This window comes from Kogia breviceps, chromosome 17 (genome assembly GCF_026419965.1).
Source record: "Kogia breviceps isolate mKogBre1 chromosome 17, mKogBre1 haplotype 1, whole genome shotgun sequence".
Classification (NCBI taxonomy): domain Eukaryota; kingdom Metazoa; phylum Chordata; class Mammalia; order Artiodactyla; family Physeteridae; genus Kogia; species Kogia breviceps.
This window is the reverse complement of record NC_081326.1, coordinates 41,570,858-41,592,515: the sequence shown is the minus strand read 5'-3', so window position 1 is coordinate 41,592,515 and position 21,658 is coordinate 41,570,858. Positions and strand designations below refer to the sequence as shown.

The 21,658-nt window shown below is 48.8% G+C and overlaps 1 protein-coding gene across 8 annotated transcripts in view; it reads right to left on the bottom strand.

The window, feature by feature from the left end:
• Window positions 1–21,658, bottom strand: part of MATN2 (matrilin 2) — a 153,878-nt gene that overhangs the window by 13,253 nt on the left and 118,967 nt on the right. For all 8 annotated transcript variants that reach the window (XM_059042461.2, XM_059042463.2, XM_067017944.1 and 5 more), the window contains exons 8-12: window positions 17,819–17,941; window positions 15,075–15,197; window positions 14,689–14,811; window positions 3,502–3,624; window positions 1,892–2,014 (exon numbers count right to left, since the gene is read on the bottom strand). In XM_059042461.2, coding sequence (XP_058898444.1) covers window positions 1,892–2,014; window positions 3,502–3,624; window positions 14,689–14,811; window positions 15,075–15,197; window positions 17,819–17,941 — 615 coding nt within the window. The remainder of the gene's footprint in view (window positions 1–1,891; window positions 2,015–3,501; window positions 3,625–14,688; window positions 14,812–15,074; window positions 15,198–17,818; window positions 17,942–21,658) is intronic.

Here is a 21,658-nt window from a genome sequence, read left to right as displayed (position 1 = left end):
CTTCAGTTTTAATTGTCTGATGAACATTTCTCATGTGTGAGATACTTTAAACTCTCCAAAGTAGTTACAGCCTTTTAATCTTCACAACATCCTGTGGAAAGAGGAGGGCAGGGATAATTATACCCAATGTATAAATGAAGAAACAAGTTTCACAGAGTTGCCCAAGGTCATACAACCAGTTGATGACACAGCTGAAGCAGGATGTGTCCTGAGTAGTCCTCCTCCACAGCATGAAAGCCTTTGGTTCTCTGGTTCTTTTCTGTCATTAGCTCCCTAAAAGGAGAAGCTTCCTACAAAATTGGAATCAGTGACGACAAATCCCTCTGGAAGTGGGAAGGGTGGACTTTGATTCAGCAATCAAATTTCACAGGAAGAAGTTGTGCCTTGTGTACAATTGTGTACAAATAGCTCAACTTACTGAGCAAAAGTTATGTTGAATGCAGAAATGATGCACATGTGTGCCCATGCTTACAGAAAGAGAAGCATGAACAAATGGCTCAGGCAGACATAATGGGCAGAACTGTAGCCACGGGCTCTGTAGAAGGACACCCCCTTGTGAAGGCAAAACATAGGCTAGTGTAGAGAGCCCTGCAGAGTCAGGCCATGGACCCACGGGCATCCCAGGAATCGGTTTTTCAGACAGAACTTCTCACTAACAGTAGAAGCCCCTCTTCCTGGCAGAAGAATGAGGAATGAGTTCTCCCCAACCCCACTAAGGTTGACCTGTGGAGGCCCCCAGTTATTTCAGGTATCCATGAGGATATTCCCCCAAATCAACCTCAACAGCAAGTGAATTTTTTTTTTTTAAACTAAAAGAACATCCTGCCCACTGGAGCAGAGTATCACAAAAGGAAGTAGACAGTGTCCAGATCCCCCAAAGTAGGGATTAACAGCTCAGAATCTCACAGTGGAGGAGAAATCCCCACCCTGTTCTTGTCTACTGCCCACCTCACTGAGCTCAGCCAACCCTGTCTCTTCTGTTGAGGGCTGTGATGGTTAACTTGAGGTGTCACCTTGTCTAGGCTATGGTGCCCAGTTGTTGCATCAAACACCAGTCTAGATGTTGCTGTGAAGGTATTTTTTTTAGATGAGATTAACATTTAAATCAGGAGACTCTGAGTAAAGCAGATTATCCTCCATATTGTGGGTGGGCCTTATCTTGAAGACCTTTAGAGAAAAAAAGACTGAATTCCCCAAAAGGAAGAGGGAATTCTGCTTCCAGACTGCCTTTGGATTACAGCTGCAACATCGGTTCTTCCCTGGGTCTCCAGCCTGCCAGCCTGTCCTACAGATTCCCTGTCTATCTATCGATCTATACACACACCCCCTCCACACACACACGTACACATACATTTTATTGGTTCTCTGGAGAACCCTGACCAATATACCTTCTAAGTAAACTCTCAGAATCTGTTTTGAGTGACCTACAAAAGCAAATGATAGAATGGATAAACAAGACTCACAGAAAATCCTTTCGGCCCTTCTCGCACCTTCTGCCCTTACTTATGAGGTTTTCCAAGAAGAAATAGCACTATAACTATTCTTTGATCCTTATAGAGATTGCTGCCAGAGATTCTAATCCCATCCAATGACTAGCCAGGCACCGTGCTAGGCTCTGGGCATCCACACAACTCTTGTGGAAAGGGCCTACAGCTGGGAGAAAGTGAAAAGCAGCGAAGAGCCTGACAACTCAGGACCTTGACTGAGAAATTCTTGAAGAACTAAGGGTCTATTGTACTGATCACTGGCACAACAGTTTCAGAGCACCCAAGGCAGGAACTTAACAATAGTGACATTGATTATAAAGGAAGACTTTCAATGCTTAATGAAGTTCTCCAACTGTCCAAGACCCACAGATGGAAAAGTCCACCTCTACCTTGAAGCCACTTACTTCTGCAGTGTTTCCCGTCCTCAGCGAGTCGGAATCCCTCCAAGCACTTGCAGATGTACGACTCATCACTGTTCACGCAAATATGTTCACAGCCGTGGTCTACTGCTTGGCAGACATCTTTCCCTGCGGATAGCAGAGCAAGTTAAATGTTACCAACATCAATTTTCCCTGGGCTTCACCTGGGAATTTCCATCCATCTCAGCCACTGGACTCCAGGGCCACCTGAGCTCAGTGATCTGTGGGGAGGAAGGTAAAACTGAGGATGAACTTCAGCAGCTCTAATTCAGGCTCACTCTCCCAGCTTCCTCACTATCACCACCACCGTCATTCACCAGCACCTACTTCAATGTCTCATAAATATGCAATCCATTATCTGCTTTCTGCAGATGCAGTTTGTGATATCAGAAAGGAAACACTGTTGGTATGATTACTTAGGAGATTAAACCTCAATTTAGATTAGTGGCACTGAAATCTAATTTTGGCTTTTTCCCTGACATATGACTTTGGAGAATGACTTAACCTTACCTTTCCTTTTTGAAAAATGAGAAAAATACTTCCAGTTACCCATCTTTTCTTCAAATGTGAAATATGAGTTGTTCTTTGTAAAGTACTTTTGAGAAGCTTGAGAAAAAAACGACTGATGGGTGGGAGTCATTTGCTCAGGGGTACACACTCCCCTTTGACTATACAGAGACGTGTCTCGGCCCCATCTAAGAGGCCTTGCTTTCTGAGACGTAGAATGGCCTCATCATAAGGTGGTCTCTAAGAGGGATTTGCGCCACCAGAAACGACAACAACAATGCTATTAAAGACAAAGAAACAGAGGCTCAGAGAAGTTAAGCAACTTGCCCAGCTAATAAATGGCAGAGCTAGAAGCTGATAGAATACTGGACTTCAGACTGTACATCTTTCCAGTAGAGCACACTGCCAACCTGTCGTTTCTTTCCACAGGGCATAAATGAACACCTCCGGTTGTAGCTCTGGCACTGACGTTTTTCATTTGCCCATTTGTTTGTTTTCCTTTTAATAGACTTTATTATTTAGGACAGTTTTAGATCTACAGAAAAATTGAAGATAGTACAGAGAGGCCCTATAAACCCCATACCCAGTTTCCACTGTTATTAACATATTATACTAGTGTGACACGTTTGTTACAATTAATGGACCATTACTGATACAGTAATATCAACTAAAGTCCATAGCTTATTTATATTTCCTTAGTTTTTAAGCCAAAGTCATTTTTTTCTGAACCAGGATCCCACATTACATTTAGTGGTCTTGTGGCATTGGTGGTTTGGTTTTTTTTTTTTTTTTTTTTCGGTACGTGGGCCTCTCACTGCTGTGGCCTCTCCCACTGCGGAGCACAGGCTCCGGACACGCAGGCTCAGCGGCCATGACTCACGGGCCCAGCTGCTCCGCGGCACGTGGGATCTTCCCGGACCGGGGCACGAACCCATGTCCCCTGCATCGGCAGGCGGATCCCAACCACTGCGCCACCAGGGAAGACCTGGCATTGGTTTTTGAGAGTAACTGATACACAGAGATCAGGATGGTGGATTTCATGCAGAGGTCAGATACAGTAATGTGAGCCCACTCCAATAAAAACTTACTTCTGCAGGTTTTCCCATCTTCACGGAGTATATACCCTTCAAAGCACTGGCACACAAAAGAGCCTCCACTGCTTACACACGAATGTTCACAACCATGGTTCCCCAAAGCACAGGAGTCCAATTCTGACAATCCAATGGAATTAGAGAAAGAGAAAAAGGAAATGATTCATACATTAGTTACTTATTAAATCTTATAAGACATTTCAGACACCTTAAATGAAAGCAGTACTTTATCCTACAGGGCACATTTCAAAATAGAAAGCATGTCTATGAGCAAAAATTCTTAATATATAAAGAGCACATAAAATAAATATGATCATCTCCATAGGAAAAATGAACAAAAGACATGGAAAGAAAAGTTACAAAAGGAGAGATAAAAATGGCCTATAAATATTAGAAAATAAGTTCCACATCATTGATTATCATATAACTGTAATGTCAGCTTATCTACATATCTGCTTATGTATGCATGTATGTGTCCTACTTTGGTCATCCATCCATCCAGTCATTCATTCATTTGTTCACCGAGTTGTGGAATATTTCATGAGTCCCTTCTCCCTGAGTCAGGTACTCTTCTAGGGTCTGGGGATGTAACAATGAATAAAACCAAGTTTCTGCTTTTGTGAAGTTTACATTTGGTGGCAAGGGTGGGAGGAAAGAGGGGGCAAGACAAATAACAGACAAACGAATATATATGTTAGATGGGGAAGGTGCTATGGGGAAAAGCAGGATAAGGGGGATGGAGAGTGCCCCCTGGTTTGGGGCATAGGGAGGACTTGTTATTTTACATGCTGCAGTCAGAGAAGGTGACGCTGAGCAGAGCCCTGAAGAAAGAGATGAGTGAATATGTAGTGTTTGGAAAGAACAGCATCCAAGGAGAACAGCATCTGCAAATGGCAGTGGTAGGAGTGGGTGTGGCACGTTTCAGGAAAGGTAAGGAGACCAGGGGGCCAGGCAAGTGATAAGCCGGGATAGACCACATGGGAGTCACAGGCAGTGGTTGCATCTAAGTAAGAAGGTGTCACTCTATGGTTTTGAGCAGTGGAGAGACATGAACTGTCTTTATTTTTAAAGGACTACTGTGCACAGAATGGGGCACAGGTAAGGCTGGAGCACGGAGAGCTGGAAGAAACCCAGTGCACTGATCCTGGTGCCCAGACAGGTTGGTGAGAGGGGTCAGACTGTGTCTGTACTTTGAAGATAGAGCCTGCAAGCTTTGCTGATGGGTTGATATAAAGAGTTTATCTTCATATGGATATAACAGAAGAGTCACAGGTGACTCTGAGGTTACAGGACTGAGCTACTGCAGGATGACATTGCCGTCCACATGGCTGGGGCAGCTTCTGTGGGAGGTTTGTGAACCTGTGAAAACCAGGCTGACATTTAAAAAACCCATTACTGAGGACAGGTGGGAAGTGATTTTTTATAAGAACCAAACATAATTCTGAGAGTCAACGCTATCATTTCAGATCGAGGAGAATTTCTACAATGGATATGCCTTGAGGTTATTAAATAAATGCTCCAAAGTGCATAATCACTTTTATAGTCAGGCACAGACCATACGCTTTTTTCTAAGACATTTCTGCAGTATTGTTTTTGGAAGGGAGTCCTGAGAACCACCCTGTGCGTTAATTAAAGCAGCTCTTGTTCTCATTTACCAGCTAGGGAAACTACGGTTTGGGAAGATTAATGGCTTGCCAACATCAAATGCTAATAAGTGATAGCACCAGATTAAACATGTAATCTTCTGATAATAAATCCCTAGCTAAATAAATGTTTTCCCTAGCTACACTGCATTCCTATATTCTAAAGTAAGCTTCCAAACATGAAGGGAATTGTGTTTGTCTTTGTTTGGGCAGAAGCGCAGCCAAAATCGTTGTACAATGGGAAGGCATTACATCAACTAACATTATAACTGCAGAGGAGAGTCAAAGCAGAGCTGTCCCTTCCTCTTTGCTCTGAACATGACTTACTTCTCTGGGCACAATCTAGACTCATTATTTTTTATTATTTATTTATTTTTTTATTTTTTTGTGGTACGCGGGCCTCTCACTGTTGTGGCCTCTCCCATTGCGGAGCACAGGCTCCGGACACGCAGGCTCAGTGGCCGTGGCTCATGGGCCCAGCCGCTCCACAGCATGTGGGATCTTCCCGGATCGGGGCACGAACCCGTGTCCCCTGCATCGGCAGGCGGACTCTCAACCACTGTGCCACCAGGGAAGCCCTAGACTCATTATTAATGCAGAACATCACCTGATGGCTTGAGGTATTCCCTCACATAGTGTTGAGTGTTAATGCAGTTGAGTGATCCATAATACAGACAGCTGGCTGGCTGTGGAGGCAAGCACTTTTTTCCTCACCATGAATTTATATTAAGAATACTCCATGGGGCTTCCCTGGTGGCGCAGTGGTCGAGAGTCCGCCTGCCGATGCAGGGGACGCGGGTTCGTGCCCCGGTCCGGGAGGATCCCACATGCCGCGGAGCGGCTGGGCCCGTGAGCCACGGCCACTGAGCCTGCGCGTCCGGAGCCTGTGCTCCGCAACGGGAGAGGCCACAACAGTGAGAGGCCCGTGTACCGCAAAAAAAAAAAAAGAATACTCCATTTTCCAGTGCAATAAAACAGCTGTACATAACTCTTTCTGTCCAGTCTGGCCAAGCCATAACCCAGACAGACCCCACTGAGCACACCCCGTTTTTTTTAAAATAAATTTATTTATTTTTATTTTTGGCTGCATCGGGTCTTCGTTGCTGCGCGCGGGCTTCTCTTGCTGTGGAGCACAGGCTCTATGTGCGCGGCTTCAGTAGTTGTGGCTCGTGGGCTCTAGAGCGCAGGCTCAGTAGTTGTGGCGCACAGGCTTAGTTGCTCTGTGGCATGTGGGATCTTCCCAGACCAGGGCTCGAACCCGTGTTCCCTGCAGTGGCAGGCGGATTCTTAACCGCTGCGCCACCAGGGAAGCCCAAACCCCTTCTTTCTGGAGCTTCCCTCATGCCCTGTCCTGTCCCCGTAGCTCCATCTCAGGCTGCAGTTTTGAAGAGTAATTGTCTTGGTGCAGGGACCCTGAAAGGTCATCGGCCCCCAGGTTCTCCCACGCCGAGCCATGGTGGTCTGAGCCTGTACTAGTCAGAGTGGCACTGCTATCCTTCATCAGGAGCCTGAAGCCCCTGTTCTCATGGGGCGTATTCACTCTTGGCTGCAGACTATCCCAGGAGCTCCCAGCCCAGCTTCTGAGCTCTCCTGGGCTTTTGTACTAATAGCTGTTTGGAAATTTTGTTGTGTGCATGCTTTAAAAGCATGTAGAGAGTTTGGGTTTTTTACCTTTCCCCTCCTCACCCCCTTAGAGGATCTGATCAAGAGGGAGGAGAGCTGCGTTTCTCAACCTCTGGTGAGCATCAGTCACTTGCAAAGATTATTTTAAAGGAAAAACAGGCCCATCGTTCAAAATTCAAACATATTAGGGGCAGACTTCCCCTATGGAGGGGTATCTGGCAATATCTACCAAAAGTACAAAATGTACCTTTGACCCGGCAACTTCACCTCTGGAATTCTCTCCTGCAGATACCCTGGCACATATGAAGTGTATCAATAATTTGATATACTTTTTTAAAATTTCTAATTTTATTTATTTATTTTTGGCTGCATTGGGTCTTCATTGCTGCATGTGGGCTAGTTGCGGTGAGCGGGGGCTACTCTTCGTTGAGGTGCGCGGGCTTCTCATTGAGGTGGCTTCTCTTGTTGCGAAGCACAGACTGTAGGCACGCGGGCTTCAGTAGTTGTGGTGCATGGGCTTAGTTGCTCCGCGGCATGTGGGATCTTCCTGGACCAGGGATCAAACCTGTGTCCCCTGCATTGGCAGGCAGATTCTTAACCACTGTGCCACCAGGGAAATTCCCTAACCAGTTTCTTATTGGAAGGCCACTTAGATGGTTCCTAGGCTTTGCTATTACAAACATTATTGCAATGGATATTTGTGTGCCCGTAGTTTTGCATACAATGTGAAAAAGCATGTCTGAAAGATAAACATCTAGAAGTGGAATTGCCTAGTTAGAGGGAATGAACATTTACAACTGGATACATATTTTCAAATTGTCCTCCAAGGAGGTTGCATCAATCACGGTAAGATAATCTCTATTTTGGGGGGTCCAGGGTGCCGCCTGGGCTTCTGGATGTTTTAAAAGCCCCACAGATGATTCCAGTAAACTACCAGGGGTGAGATGCTGGCACTGGACCCAGAATTTATGTTCAGAGACCTTCCCAAGTGTCCAGACGATTCTGCACCTCCACCATCATGAACCACACGCTATCGTCTTTTTCTTGGGCTATCATTACATCGTCTACTAACAGGGTCTCCACAAACCTACTTCCGCCCCCTCCAGCCCATCCTCCCCGACTCAGCCCAAGTCCTCTTTCCAAAATGTGAATCTGCTCACATCACTCCCTCCCTCTGCCTGAGATTCTTTAATGCGTCCAGGAGTCTGGATAAGACACAGGATCGTCAGTGAGGTTCGCGGGACCTGCCCTGCTGCGTCATCTCATCCACGCTCCCCCAACTCTGAGTACTTTCTTTCAGAACCTCAGTGCCAAGCCAGAAGCTCTCCCCGCACAGGGCTCTGCACAGCTGTTCCTCTGCCTCTCCTTCCTCTGGCACCTCCTGCAGATGTCTTCCCAGACTCCCCAACATAGGGCCCAAAGTACCAGGCCTCTGCCCCCTCTGGTAACATCGCGGCTGTCACTGAACAGTTAGTTATGTGGTTGCTTTGGATCTGTGCCTACCTCCTCACTGGACTATGCTCCCTTGGGCTCTGACCTCCAGGGGCCCATGGGCTGCATCTGCCCTCCTCTCTGTGGACCTAACTTAATGCTTGGCCCACAACAGGTCCTCAGCAAATGCCTGCTGAGTACAAGGAAATATTTCCTCAGTTTTCTACTCTGAAAACCGAGGGTAACTAGATCCACCGCCCAGGGGTTTTGTGCAGGTGTTTTAACTCAGAATCCATGCCGTGGGGATGCTGGCGGTCAGCTGGGCTCCCCTTTCTCTCCCACGTACCAGCCTTGCAGAACGCGATTCACATTTGTTCAGCAAAATGTCCAGTTTCTGCACATTAGGGCCATTCTGGTCACTCATAATTAAAGAACTACACGTGGTAACTGCCCGACCCCAGGCTCTAGCTGCCCTCCAGTCACCAAGTCTGGAAACCAGCTTGCAGTCAGCTTCTCCCCAGAGCCGAAGGTACTCCCACTAGGAAAGCACTTCAGTGGCTCCCTAACAGGCAAAGAGAGCCACCACCCCTGACTCACGATCACGGGGTGCCTTCAGCCTGGGGAGAATGGTGGGCACCCTGACGAGAATTCATTCATTCAGCAAGTGTTAGCGGAGCACTTACTCTGCCAGGCTCTACCCTCATTCTCGGGCTGCAAGGGACCTTGGGGATGAACTGGTCCAACTCCTGCCTTTAGAGTCCAGGAAACTGATGGCCACAGAGAGGAAGTGACTTTTGCAAGGCCCCTTACCCTGCAGAGGTGATTAGTGTCAGCTGTGCTGGGGGCAGAGGCGTGATTAGATCACAAGTCTATCACCTCCATGGTCCCCGGTCCAGCTGCACATCCAGGGGTCATCCTAGCCCAGCAGGGTCAGCAGAGGCTGCTCAGATAGGCTGGTAGATTCTCAGAGGACAAATTAAAATGGTTTTCTCAAGGGAGGCTGGGTCTCTAAATAGTTTAATGTAATTCTAAATGTTGCAGGTGATTTGTCCCGGCGGCTTCTCCAGGCTCAGCTCTCTCCAGTCTCCCCCTCACATTCAGCACTCAGTACTTAGTACTTAGTACTCAGTACTCAATGTTTAGTACTCAGTACTAAGTACACTCGGCTTCCTTCAGTTCAGTCTCTGGACCCTGGGCTTGCATGTACTATTTCCTATGCCTGGGAAGACTGCTCCCCTCCGTTTTAGTCCTTTCGGGCTGCTATGACAAAATACCACAGACCGAGTGGCTTATAAACAATAGAGATGGATTGCTCAGAGTTCTGGAAGCTGGAAGTCTGAGATCAGGGTACCTGCATGGTTGGGTGAGAGCCCTCCTCCGGGTCACAGACTTCCTGTATTCTCACATGGTGGAAGGGGCTGGAGAGCTCTGTGCGCACGAATCCCATTCATAAGGGCTCCACCCTCGTGACCTAATCACCTCCCAAAGGCCCCACCTCCTAACACCATCACCTTGGGGGTTAGACTCTCAACATATGAATTTGGGGAGGACACAAAACATTCAGTCCATAACACCCTCCATCTCTGGCTAGCTCCCTCCATCAATCTCTAGGTGTTGGATCAAACATCTCTTTCTCAGGAGACTTTCTCTAGCCTATGTGAGGGTCCCCCGGCCACACGCCTCCGTGACACCTCTTCTTCCCATATCATGACTCTCATCACACAGAATGGATGATCTGCCTTTAATATCCTTCCTCCCTGAGAAACTTTAAACACTGTCAGGGCAGAAACTGAACCTGCATCAACCCCAGGGATGCCCAGTGCCCAGCACAATATGACCAGCACAAAAATGCAGGTACACGGTAAATACTTGTGGAGACTGAGAATCAATGAACCAAGAGCTTAAGGAAGTACCTAGACTCAAATCCAGAGACGAGAGTGAGGACAGACTTGATTGGGAACCATCACTTAAGTGAAATGGATGAGAGGACTTAGGAGAAGTCTCAGGGTGCAGGAAGAGAACATTTTCCCTCTAAAAGAAGGATCCTCTTTTTTTTTACATCTAAGGAGGCAGGTCTACACATTAATTAAACCCTCATCGTGAACGGGGTCTGTGATTTGTGATCAAGGTGAGCAGAAGTTTCAGGACATAGCACAGGTTTTTAGGGCCTGTGTCTAACAGCCCCACACACTGATACAGCCTGCGCGCCTCACATCTGGATTCCACATGCACGTGACTCACACACGTCTGTGGTGCAGCAGTCATGGGGTGATGTGTTCCGAGGACTCGCACCTCTGTGGTGATGACAGACAGCAATCCTATGTCTGGGGCTCCACGTAGGAGGTTATTAAAATCAACCCCAACCCCAGAGGGAGAAAGCCACAGTGGCCACCTGCCAAGAGGGTAACCAAGGCCGAGAGATAGAATTACACCATTTGCTGGCTTTTTAAAATAATAAAACTAGGAGCAGCCATTCGTTTGCTAACTCTGTGTAGGCTTTTTCTCAGAGAGACCAGAAGCAGCTGAACTGAGATGTACTTTTAAAGGGCATCTCACACTGGGTAAGAGATCCTGAAGGCAGGAGACCCCAGTTCTAGTCCTGACTCTGTTACTGACCCTCAGGGCCAGCTTGAGGGCACCAGTTTTTTTCCCTGTGCCTGTTTCCCACAAAAGAAGGGAAAGATCTTTAAGTTTCCTTCTGTTCCGTTAAACCTCTAATGTGAATACACGAGGGTAGAGGTGGTCTTTTGCCTTCACTCTCTGTAATGGACTGAATTGTGTCCCCCCCCCCAAAATCAATATGTTGAAGCCCTAACTCCCAATGTGCTGGTATTTGGAGGTGGGACCTTTGGGAGGTGATTAGGGTTAGTTAAGGTCATGAGGGTGGGGGCCCCATAATGGGATTAGTGCCCTTCTAAGAAGAGACACAAGACAGCTTATTCTCTCTCTCTCTGTCATGGGAGGGCACAGCAAGAAGGCATCCATCCGCAAGCCAGGAGGAGGGTTCTCACCAGAACCTAACCATACTGGCACCTTGATCTTGGACTTCCACTCTCCAGAACTGTGAGACAATACATTTCTGCTGTTTAAGCCACCCAGCCTACAGTATTTCATGATGGCAGCCTGAGCAGACTAATACACTCCTCTTGGCCTGCTCAGGGTTGCTTCTGTCCTTCAAAGTCAAGCTGGGAGGCATCAGGTGGGTAAAGGCCTTTGCACACCCACCTCTGGTGGCCAGAGTAGGAGTATCCCCAACCGAAATTCCCAGTGCCCTATGCTTGTGGCTCAGATCCCCATCAGCACCCTCCACTTGCTAGAAGGTAGTCCCTGGGTTCCTGAGTCTGACTCCTCCCAGGGTGGTCCATCTCTGGAGCCCCACAAGGGGGGCAGGCCTGGCCCTGGGAGTGGGTCTCCAGGCAGCAAGGCAAGGATGCTGCCTCAGCCCTCTCCTCAGTGTGGGGCAGTCCAGCAGTGGGAAGGAAGACCATAACAAGAGTACCTTAGGGTTTATGGCAATTGACAAGTTTCCCAATGAATGTCTCTCCCTGTGCCACACAGAGACCCTGAGAGAGAGGCAGAAATGATCATTCCCAGTTTACATATGAACAATCAGATCCAGAGAGGTCAATTCCCTTGCCCAGCATGGGAGCTACAAGATTTAAACCCAGTCTTTGGGCTCTCAGTTCAGTGTTCTTTCTACTCTGCCACGCTGGTTCTAGATCTGGGCACAGACAGCCACAGGGTGAGGTGGGGCCACGAGAGGTCCTAGTGGAACCTGCCTGCAGTGGGTGGAGGAGAGCTGCTCCCAGCAGGCGAGAGGGGCAGGAAGTTCCCCATGGAGGTGATGCTGGCCCTGGGCTGGGTTTCCGCCAGCAGGGTGGGATAGGGATGTTGTCCTAAGTGGAGACAGGATGGGCTGGAGGTACAGGGCTTACTGAGAGGATAGGGGAGCTGCCCCCATAAGAACTGGAGGGAGCAGGGAAGACCTGGGTGGGGCTCAGGAGGGGAGGAAGGGGTTCTCCGCCACTACCAAATCAAGGCACTTGACTGGAAACTGGGGGAGACAGTGGAGAGCCACTGAAGGTTACTGGGCAGGGGTGGACCCTGTGCCAGGTGCCACAGGATGAAAAGACTAGTGGTCTCTGTCCATTCACTCTCTCATTCATTGAACTTTATAGAGCATCTCCTGTGGGCCAGGCCTGGAACTCAGGCTCCGAATAAGATCCAGTCTCTAACCTCCAGGAGCTTGCAGGGCAGTGGGCTGTGTGCTCCATGCACATCTAGACTATGGAGTCTTTCCTGGTGCTGGGATGCCCTTGTACTAGGTCTGTCTCAGGGAAATTTCCAGGGGGTAGAGATGGGAGGAGTCCTCTCAGCTGCAGCTTGTAGAAGAGACTCCTCCATTCCTCTCCCCACCTTACTCCCCAGTCTGTGGAACAACCCTTCAAGGCAAGGAAGGCTCCTACGGGCAATCACAGCTTGAGGGCCAGGGGACCTAGAGGAAGGGAGGATGGGTGTCTAGAACTCTAGAGGCCAGAGAGCCCAAGGTGCCTGCAGGGGTGTGGGCATAACTGTGTCTACTTCCTTCCCGGGCCCTGGGAAACTGGGCCTGCTCTCCATGCTTCAGAGAACCTTCCCAAAAGCAAGTGAAGTGTTCTTCAGGACACCTGCTATCAAGGCTCCAAGTGGAGGCTGCCTTTATGAAGGGCCAAGGACACCCTAAGCTCCTGAGCCAGGCCTGGCTGAACCCCAGCTGCCTCCCCATCCAGAGCCCAGCATGATTTACAAAAAAGATGCAGTCATGGCATCAGGCTCTTGGTGATCTGGCATAGAGCTGGGAAAACAAACAACCCCAGTTAACTACGGCCACACCGAAAACACAGCCCATTATTTCAGGACAGGGCAGCTAGACTGAATCATCCTTGGGCAGACAAAGAGTCTTCAATTAGGGGACGAGCTCAACAGATACGTATGGGTAAAATGCATTTCTTACATATCACCATTGCCTGAGGATAGGATAAATTCTAACCCATCTGATCATCTCACGTCTCATATGGACACACCATAGATAAATAAATACTTATCAAAATTCACTTCTAATGGCACTGTTGAACATTTACTCATGTGGATGATATCACTGTATCATTAGTTATAAACACTATAAATGAGAAAATGGGCAACATTTAAAAGTGTCAGTGGCCTTAACAGATGTGGATGTAGGGAGGGAGGCAGACGGACATGCAATTGTAAGAAGGAGCAGCGTTCGTTTGGAAGGGCCATGAGAATTTCGTAGAAGTCCTGCAACTATCTTATAGTCAGCTTTTGGTCATCACAGCAATGCGGAGGACCAAAGAAAGGCAGGAATAATCTAAGACGATCAGAATTAAAACAAACCAGTTAAAAAGTGTGCTTCTGGCTTTGGCATGCAGTCAAAGGTAGATACAATTCGACACACCCACCCTCTTTCTGCACCCCGATACCCAGCCCGTCCCTGTGCTGGCTGTGCTGACCATAATGGCCAGAGCAGCGGGCCGGGAGGCAGCTGGGCAGGCAGCCACAAGCAAGCCGTAAGACTCAAGACTCTATCCCAGATGGGGGAAACATCTTCTCCCAGGCTGCCTAGTTAGAGAGGCGCCCCCAGCTGTGCAATCAGCTCACCTGCCCAAGAGAACAGACAATATAAAAAGGTGGACAAGTTGTGGCCACAATTGTATCAGGGGTCCGGGAAGTCGGCCCTATAACCAGAAAGCCCAGCCGGACAGACAAGGTACATTACAATCCTTTCCCTCCACTTCTTATCCCTTCTCTCAAAATGACTATTTTTTAATCTTTATCTAGGCCAACTTGGAAACAGGATTGCAGGGCAGAAAACACAGCATTCTTGAGTGAAGAAGAGAAGAATATCTGGGAGTCTTTTTTTTTTTTTTTTAAGTAATGGAGACAGCAGTTGGGACCAGCTGCAGCGAAGTATGTACCCAGGAAACATCGCCATCTGCTGCCGGATTATCCGGATTGAGGGTGAGGTTCTCAGCAGCTTCCCCTTCTCCCAGAACTGACTTTGGAGTCACACAGCCCAGAGTTTGAAGCCATCACTTAATAGCTGGTAACCTGAGGCTCTTTACTTAATCTGAGCTGCAGTTACCTCATCGGAAGATGGGGATTCCACGGGGCTGCGGCCGGACAAAGCACGTGCTCAGCACAGAGCCCCGCCTGAAGTCCCCAGTCAGTAATGCGTCCGCATTATTATAACTCGTGCCAGCTCCAAAATGACCGCGAGGCAGACAGGAATAGCAAGCAGCCGTCTCGGGGAGCTCGGGGCAGGGGAAGCAGCGGCCACCAGCGCTGAACTCTCCGCGAGAGGCCTTCACGCACTTTCGCCCACGAAAACCGGGGTGCAGACACACCGGTGGTCCCTGTCCTCAGTGCCCCCCCCCCCACTCACGATCGCTTGCGCCAAGTCCCGCTCGTCCGACCTCAGAACACTCACTGGCACAGGTCTTGCCATCACTGCGGAGCACGTGTTCCTCGGGACACTGGCAGACGAAGGACCTGTCGGTGTTGACGCAGGAGTATTCGCAACCGTGGTCACTCAGCAAACAATAATCCACTCCTGCAAAACCCAACAGCCCGGTGAGATGTCCTTCCTCAAGGCTCCTGGGCTACTGAGGATGGGAATCAAGTGACCGTCGTGCTTATCCCGCACCCCCGCCCTCCGCCCCAGGTTCTGCACCGGGAAGGCACGCAGTCCCCAGGAGACACCGCTACCACCCCCGGGCTGCCAAGAGCAGCCTCTGCAGCCGTCACATTTTTCACATTTTTCACGCCTGTTGCAAAAGCCTTTTTCCCTGTAAGAGAAGCACGAGGGGCACTCACGGGAGCAGGTCTTGAGGTCCTCGTTGATGAGGAAGCCTTCCAAGCACTGGCACACGAAGGAGTCCTCGGTGTTGAGGCACAGCTGCTCGCAGCCGTGGTCCTGCTCCGCGCAGTGATCCACCCCTGCGGCATCGCACACGAAAGAGAAACGGCGTAACCAAGGGCGCTGCGCCCACCAGCGAAACCAAGGGCGCTGCGCCCACCAGCTGGAGGGGGCATGAAAAAACAAAACCACTTCCCAGGGAGCCCCTGCTGGGCTATTTCACTTCAAAAAGAGTGATGTGGAAGGTTTCATCCCGCCCTGTGCCACTGGCCTTGTTTTTCTTCGCATTTCTTTGAGGAGTAACGTGCATACGACTCCTGTCATGGGTGGTCATGACAGCAGCCCTCTGTGCCGGGCCTGGGCACGCGTCACCTGCACTCCCGGGGCAACGCTGTCACACAGAGCCAGGCTCAGGAAAGTCGAGCTGCTGAGCCCACGGCCCGCAGCTGACAGAACAGTGCGTCAGAATGAGGGCTCTGCACCCAACTCCTTGGGCTCAGATCCCACGTTCGCCGCTTCCCAGCCGCGGGGTGCTGGGCTGTCATTTGGCCTCTCTGCCCTCACCTCATGACTTGAGAAATGGGGTTGACGATTACTTTCTTAGAGGAACGTGGTGAGAGGAGTTGATTCACCTACAGCCCTCAGAACAGTAGCTGGCATACAGTAATTACTTTCTGAACGCTTATTATTACTAGTACGTTGCTGGGGAAGAATTAATTGTATAGTTTCTTTATGTCTGAAAATGAAAAAGTGTTGTTACCCCCCATAACCAGGACACCCAGATTCAGAAAACAAACCAAAGCCAAGGCCTACATGAGTGGTGGATCCTGGCACCGGGGCCCTGAACAGCTGGTCCCGCTAGGATAACAGACACACAGCTGCGGAGAACGGCGCCCACAAGACAGCCCTGCAGGCTGCCTCCCAGATTTCCTTGATGGAGGAAACGTACTCTCAGAGACTGGAGAGACACTGGAGGCCTTGTGCAGGGCCATCGGGTGGGCCTCTTTGACTCCCACAGGGCCTGGGACGGGTGCCTTCTGGAACATTCCACCAGTGGATCTGTCTACTGCAAACACTTGCAGCATCTCAGGAGCCAGAGGCCTGTATTCACATCTCAGTTATACCATTTACCAGTCATGTGACCCCCCCCCCCGGGAAACTTAATCTTTTTGTGCCACAGTTTCCCCATCTTTAAACAGGGATAAGAATGTCGATGCCTCATAAGGTTCCGGTGCAGGTAAAGTGAGCGAGTGTCTGGAAAGTGCTCAGGGCCGTGCCTGCACGGAGCAGGTGCCTTGTAAGGGCTTCCTGTCATGACGGCCTGGGGGCTCCCTGAGTCCCCACGGGGAAGAGGATACCATGCCTTTCTCTGGGGACCCCTGGGAAGAAATGGCTTGGTTTATACTTTCTTGAAGCTGACTAGATGGTCCTTACTAGATCCCAGAGAGAAAGGAGGCAGGTCATGGCCCCTGGGGCTCTAGGTGGGCTCCTCCAGGTCATATGCCAAGGCTGCCCTGGGATACCTGCCAGAGCTGTCAGCTGGCAGACCCCGCACTCCTGGAAGAAGGCAGACTGTACACAGATCCATCTTCACCAGGGCAACTTCTTGAAGAGTGGAAGGACTCTTCCTCACCACTGGCTTCTCATAAGGACTCAGAGACTTCCAGAGGCAAATGCAGAGCAGTGCCAACTTTCTGGTTCAAAAATTCTTTGACTTCTGAGATGAATCCTTAGAAAGCCTAATTGAGGCACTTTGTTCCCTCTGGAGATGGACAGGGCACTAGCTTTCCTGAGGTCTGCTCTCTATCTAATACTTCATCTGTGAAACTTCCCCTCCGGGCAGTTTAAGATCCAAGTGCTGAACAGCTGCGCTGTTCTCATTCACAATCTATTTCTGTCCCCAAAGCTGGAGCAGATGTGCGGCTTTCTGGGTGGAAAGCGACACAAAGGGCCCCTTCTATGCTGGTCACGTCACTGCACCCCTCTCCAGCGCACCAGGGTCACAGGCCTCCACCGCAGTGTCATGCACCCCCCACGCCCGCTGGCCTGGACCAGTGGAGACTGTGCCTCATAAAAAACGACGGAGCCATCCAGCTGGCAAAGCCTGCACGTTTCCGCGCATTTACATCACCAAATGGAGCTTTGCTGTGCCTCTTACAAAAGAAATTTAAGAAAAGTCTTCATAAAAAGCCCTATGTTTCTCAGCTCTGCCCTCAGATCAGCTCTGTGGTAGCCTAAGTGCTCTCTGAGGTCTGTCTCCTCCGTCCCATTGTCTCACCCTGGGGCCAGCACTGGTACTCTGCCAGGCTCCATGACAATAATGAACTATTATCTTTAATTGTATGTTTTCCTTGGGCCAGGCACAGCGCTAAGAGATTGAAATGGTCCTGATTATTCCCTTTAACAACTCCAGGAGACCAATACTATTATTATCTTCAGTTTTTTAAACAGATGGGGAAGTTAAAGCTTGGAGAACTTAAAATAACTTGCCTGGGGTCACACGTCTAGTATGTGGTAGTAAACAATCCAGTCTCTGAGGTAGGTAGCATGAGTAGTCCCATTTTAAAGGTGATGAAACTGAGGCCAGGAATGTTAAGCCTGTCGGACCGTCAGGCTCCCTGGAAACCCAGGGGCCTCAAAAGTGACTGGCTGCTAGGGAGCTTGGCCTTCCCATCAGAGCCCCTGCCCCGGGCACACTCACGGCTGCAGGTCTTGCCGTTGGGGTCCAGGGTGTAGCCCCGGCGGCAGCGGCAGTAGTAGCCCTCCTCCGTGTTGATGCATTCATGCTCGCAGCGCGGCCTCTTCAGCGCACAGTAGTTGATCCCTGATGGGAGAAAGGGCAGATCCTACTTCAGGCTCGGGGCTTCTCCAAGGGCTGAGGTCAGCCCTTCACAGTAAATATTCAGTAAGTAAGATGCTCTATAGCAGGGGTTCCCAACCCCCAGGCCTCAGACCAGTACCGGTCTTCTGTGGCCTGTTAGGAACCGGGCCGCACAGCAGGAGGTGAACGCCGGGGCGAGTGAGCAATTTACAGCTGTTCTCCATCACTCGCATTACTGCCTGAGCGCCACCTCCTGTCAGCATTACGGTGAGTTGTAAAATTATTTCATTATATCCTACAATGTGATAATAATAGAAATAAAGTGCACAGTAAATGTAATGCGCTTGAATCACCCCAAAACCCGCCCCTCCACCCCACCACCCCCAAGTCCGTGGAAAAATTGTCTTCCACAAAACCGATCCCCGGTGCCAAAAAGGTTAGGGACCACTGCTCTATAGGATGGAGACAACAGCTCCTGCTCTCCATGAGCTTGTTTGAAAGAGAACCTGGCACCTGCAGCGAACCTCTGCATTCTCCAGCATAGGTCTCTTCCCCATTTGATGGCCAAAAAGCTGGTAAAATGGGTTGAGTGCCATAGTTCCCAGCCCATCTCCCCCCAAGAAAGATGGAAAAGCTGGGAAAATTCAGTCTCTTCTTACAGTTAACCTGATAACTAGGGCTCAAAACATGTAGGGAGCTGCTGTTGGCCGTGACATCTGACAGTGACATGGGACAGCACAAGGCAGAATACACAACAGCTGATCTTACAAGATACCCAGCTATTTAGGAGAGGCAGGAAAAGGCAGTTGCATTAAGAAGGATCCAGTGCTCAACCTGGCTCTGGGTGAGAGCATAACAGCAAAGGTCTCAACAAACTGGAGAAGATGCATCTCTGATGCTGGCCCAGGTAGTTGCAGCTCTGTCCTATGGGAACTTTCACCCCCATCCTAGCTGTTTCTGCCAGCAGAGGGAAGCAGCATCACAACCAGCAGCCAATTAGCAGTTTCATTTTCTGGTAGAAAACGCTAAAACCACAAGATAGGCCACTCCCCCCCCCCATGTGGCCCCACCGCCCCACCCCCTCCGCAACTCACACACGCCGGAGAAGGTAATGGGAGAGACGGAGAACTGCAACGGGAAATAAAATAAGCTTGTGGAGGGCCTCTGTGAGACTGGTGTTGTGAGAAATGGTCACCGGCAACCTCAGGGGCTGAGCTGGATCCATTTAACTGCATTGTTCTTTTTCCTGGGGATGTGGCAGTCATTGTTGGTTGCCTTGCCAACAACTCTTACCCAGAGTCTTCTTGAAACCAGAATCCTGACCCACAAGGCATGAGTCATGAGTTGTCTAAGGCAGCCTGGCAAGCATATTTTCCTTTGTCAGTGATTGGTCTAGAGCTGGGAATATGCCTAGTTCTCGCCAATGAGACACAGGAGGAATTTATTGGGGCCCCTAGGAAAGATTTCCCTTCCTGAAAAGACAAAGATGTATGAAAAGCAGTGAAATGAAACCCACACCCGAGGGACCTCAGGCTATCCCTTAAAGGGTCCATGATGTGCCCTCCCATGTGACTAGTGGGTGGAACTTTCCACGTGCACAGAGCACGAACAGAAGGTAGCTGCAGACCAAGCACAGGGAGAGAACTTCCACGACATGCAGGGGCTGGCATGGGCCCCTTGGCACTCTCTCTGCACCTCATCTCTTCTGCATGACAGAGGCAGAATATTGTTAGCTGTGCGCGATTTCTCAGTTCCTCAACAGCCTTACCTGTGCAGAACAGACTGAATGCCAGGAAACAAGTAAAGAGCTTCAGTGAAGAAAAACAGGCCCAGCAATAGAACTCCGGCCACAGACACACAGACAAACAAAAAGCCAAGCAAACAGACACAGAACACAAAGGGTCCCACAGTTTGGGGCCACATAGTATAGGGCCTGCAAATCCTACACTTCATCATTACACCATCAGAGAAAAGTGAAATTATCTTCAGTAAACACTGTTTTTAAAAGCCAGCATTCAGCCACTATGGAAAACAGTATAGAGGTTTCTCAAAACAATTAAACATAGCATTACATGTGATCCAGCAATTCCAGTTCTGGGTTTATACCCAAAAGAACTGAAAGCAGGGACTTGAACAGTACTTGTATATCCATGTTCATAGCAGCATTATTCACAACGGCCAAAAGATGGAAGCCACCCAGGTGCCTATTGACAGATGAATGGATAAACAAAATGTGGTAGATTCATAATGTGGAATATTTTTTTTTGCAGAATTTTATTTTAAAAAAATTTTAATAGATCTTTATTGGAGTATAATTGCTTCACAATACTGTGTTAGTTTCTGTTGCACAATAAAGCGAATCAGCCATATGCATACATATGTCCCCATATCCCCTCCCTCTTGCGTCTCCCTCCCACCCCTCTAGGTCATCACAGAGCACGGAGCTGATCTCCCTGTGCTATGCAGCAGCTTCCCACTAGCTATCTATTTTACATTTGGTAGTGTATATATGTCCATGCCACTCTCTCACTTCGCCCCAGCTTCACCTTCCCACCCGATGTCCTCAAGTCCATTCTCTATGTCTACCTCTTTATTCCTGTCCTGCAACTAGGTTCATCAGTACCAATTTTCTTTTTTTTTTTAGATTCCATATATATGCGTTAGCATATGGTATTTGTTTTTCTCTTTCTGACTTACTTCACTCTGTATGACAGTCTCTAGGTCCATCCACCTCACTACAAATACCTCAATTATGTTTCTTTTTATGGCTGAGTAATAGTCCATTGTATATATGTGCCACATCTTCTTTATCCATTCATGTGTTGATGGACACTTAGGTTGCTCCCATGTCCTGGCTATTGTAAATGGAGCTGCAATGAACATTGTGGTACATGTCTCTTTTTGAATTATGGTTTTCTCAGGGTATATGCCCAGTAGTGGGTCATATGGTAGTTCTATTTTTAGTTTTTTAACCTCCATACTTTTTTCCACAGTAGTTGTATCAATTTACATTCTTACCAACAGTGCGGGAGGGTTCCCTTTTCAGCAAACCCTTTCCAGCATTTATTGTTTCTACCTTTATTGATAATGGCCATTCCGACTGGCATGAGGTGATACCTCATTGTAGTTTTGATTTGCATTTCTCTAATGATTAGTGATATTGAGCATCTTTTCATGTGCCTCTTGGCCATCTGTATGTCTTCCTTGGTGAAATGTCTATTTAGGTCTTCCGCCCATTTTTTTTTTTTTTCTTTATGAGGAGAGAGAGAGAGATTGTGAGGAGAGAGAGAGAGATTATGAAGAGAGAGAGAGATTATGAGGAGAGAGAGATTATGAGGAGAAAGAGATTATGAGGAGAGAGAGAGAGATTATGAGGAGAGAGAGATTTTGAGGAGAGAGAGGGAGATTAGGAGAGAGAGATTATGAGGAGAGAGAGAGAGATTGTGAGGAGAGTGAGAGAGATTATGAGGAGCGAGAGAGAGATTATGAGTAGAGAGACGGAGATAATGAGGAGAGAGAGAGAAATTATGAGGAGAGAGAGAGATTATGAGGGGAGAGAGAGAGTTTATGAGGAGAGAGAGAGATTATGAGGAGAGAGAGAGATTAGGAGGATAGAGAGAGAGATTATGAGGAGAGAGAGAGAGATTATGAGGAGAGAGAGAGAGACTGTGAGGAGAATGAGAGAGATTATGAGGAGAGAGAGAGATTATGAGGAGAGAG